General features: G+C 40.4%; 1 protein-coding gene across 1 annotated transcript; it reads left to right on the top strand.

Annotated features, from left to right (window-relative positions):
* Nucleotides 1-291: 291 nt before the first annotated feature.
* LOC109591867 (proteoglycan 4-like) lies at nucleotides 292-1985 on the top strand (the record flags this gene model as incomplete). Its single annotated transcript, XM_020007480.1, has 3 exons — nucleotides 292-1747; nucleotides 1856-1887; nucleotides 1940-1985. Coding segments are annotated over exons 1-3 (1020 nt in total), but the record flags the coding sequence as incomplete, so codon positions are not given.
* Between the last annotated feature and the right edge of the window lie 4 nt (nucleotides 1986-1989).

The raw sequence follows: 1989 nt of genomic DNA, 5'->3' as shown, positions 1-1989 counted from the left end.
TCAATTATTAGGACATTCAATGTTGATACTAAACTCTATCACCAGCATATTCTAATAGTTTAAAGGTTTCAGCAGTGGATTTGCTGACAACCTTTAGAACAATGCACATTGTCTTTTTACATTATGTGTGATGAAGTACCATTTATTGTACATGTGCATGAATTGTATGGCTATTGATGGTTGTCATGATGGGCAAGCTAAACTTACTTTCAGTTTAACTTCTACATTTTAATTTTCCTATTTGCACATGTATATGTTTTGATGGTTATTTTTTTTCCTTCCTTTTCTCCATACTACATTATGTATTGTATAATCTTTCTTTTTCTCCAGATGCTGAAGACACAACAGCAATGCTCTATAAGGCAGTATGGGTACCTGATTCAGTCACTAATCAATGCATGCTTTGCAAACAAAAGTTCTCAGCTTTCGTTAGAAAGCACCACTGCAGAATGTGTGGGCGTATCGTCTGCTCCCAATGCTCACCTCATAAAGCAGATATAGCGCAGCTATCGGGTGCAAAGCCTAGTGGTAAAACTGAACGTGTTTGTCACCAGTGTAACAAGCCACTGGTATTATGTGTGGGAGGAGAGAATGATGTACTTGATAATACTAAAGGTTAGTATAAGTTTATATAGTGAAGATGACTATGTATGGACAAATGGATATTATCTGTATTCATGTACAGTACATGTGTGTGTGGGCTTGTTTTTGGTGTTGAGTACAAGCGATATTTGATATTTTAGAGAAATGACACTCAATCCACTAAGGATTAGAAATACATGTACATTTTAATAGTGTATGACATATGCCCTTTATACGTACTGTATACGTACAATTGGCCATGTATTTAAACATGGATTGCATGTACATAGCACATGTTTTTTGTAATACAATGATCGTGTCCCATCCTGTGTGCATACAATTCACAAGTTGTTGCTTTACAATTGTGGTTATCTTGTTCACTATAGTTGCAGGTCCACCTGTAGATAGTAAGCCAAGAGAGGAGGAGGGAGGGAAGGAAGAGGACGATGATAACGACAGTACAGAGACCGAGGATTCCGATGATTCAGAGGCTGAAGAACTTCCCGTTCCTCCTCCTCGCAAGAAAAAGCAGCAAAAAGAAGACGGAGCTATGAAACCCAAACAAGCACCTCCCCCTCGTCCTGCTCCTCCTAAACTCTCTCCGGCAGCAGCTACTGGAAAGAAGGTCCCACCTCCGAGACCACAGAGTGGCCCACTATCAAAGTCTCCTCCTCCTCCTGCTACTACTAGCGAGCCTAGCCCTGTACCGTTACCACGGAAACAGACCACGCCTACCATTCAAAGGAAGGAGGAGGAGCCTGCTGTTGTCGTGGTGGAGAAACCGGTTGCGCCAAAGAGAACAAAATTATTGACAGGAGGAACGCAAAACCAATTGAAGGAAGAAGAGAGAAAGGACGACAGAGTGAAAGAAGAAAAGGAAGAGAAAGAAGAGACAATAAAAGAGGAAGGGAAGGAGGAGGAGGAGGAAGAGGTACAGACGATAGAAGAGGAATCACAAGAACCAAATAACGAATTGAATGCCCCCACCACTGACACTGAAGAAGCTCCTCCCACTGAAGAAGCTCCTCCCACTGAACAAGCTCTTCCTACTGAAGAGTCTGAAACCAGTCCAACTGAAGGAGTTACTACAGAAAGTGTCAGTGATGATCAAAGTCCATCCAGTGGGCCTGTATCAACTGAAAGTCAAACCGAAACGAATAAAAAGGTAAACACGTCAGCCACAAACAACTTGTTTTGTTGAGAAAGAGAGGTAGAGGTTTATCTAGTATAATAGTATATACTTTAATGTACTACTGTATTTGTGTACATGTAGGTACCAGTAAATAGAAGAAAGAAATACCAAAGGTATGGGGTGTATAAATAATACAATAAATGATTGTATACATGTTGTTAATAGTGATACTAATGATAGTGCTTCTACTGCTCTTGATACAAAGACCACACAAG

Source organism: Amphimedon queenslandica, unplaced genomic scaffold (genome assembly GCF_000090795.2).
Source record: "Amphimedon queenslandica unplaced genomic scaffold, v1.1 AMPQUscaffold_7005_Cont21040, whole genome shotgun sequence".
Lineage (NCBI taxonomy): Eukaryota > Metazoa > Porifera > Demospongiae > Haplosclerida > Niphatidae > Amphimedon > Amphimedon queenslandica.
This window is presented reverse-complemented; position numbering and strand designations above follow the sequence as displayed.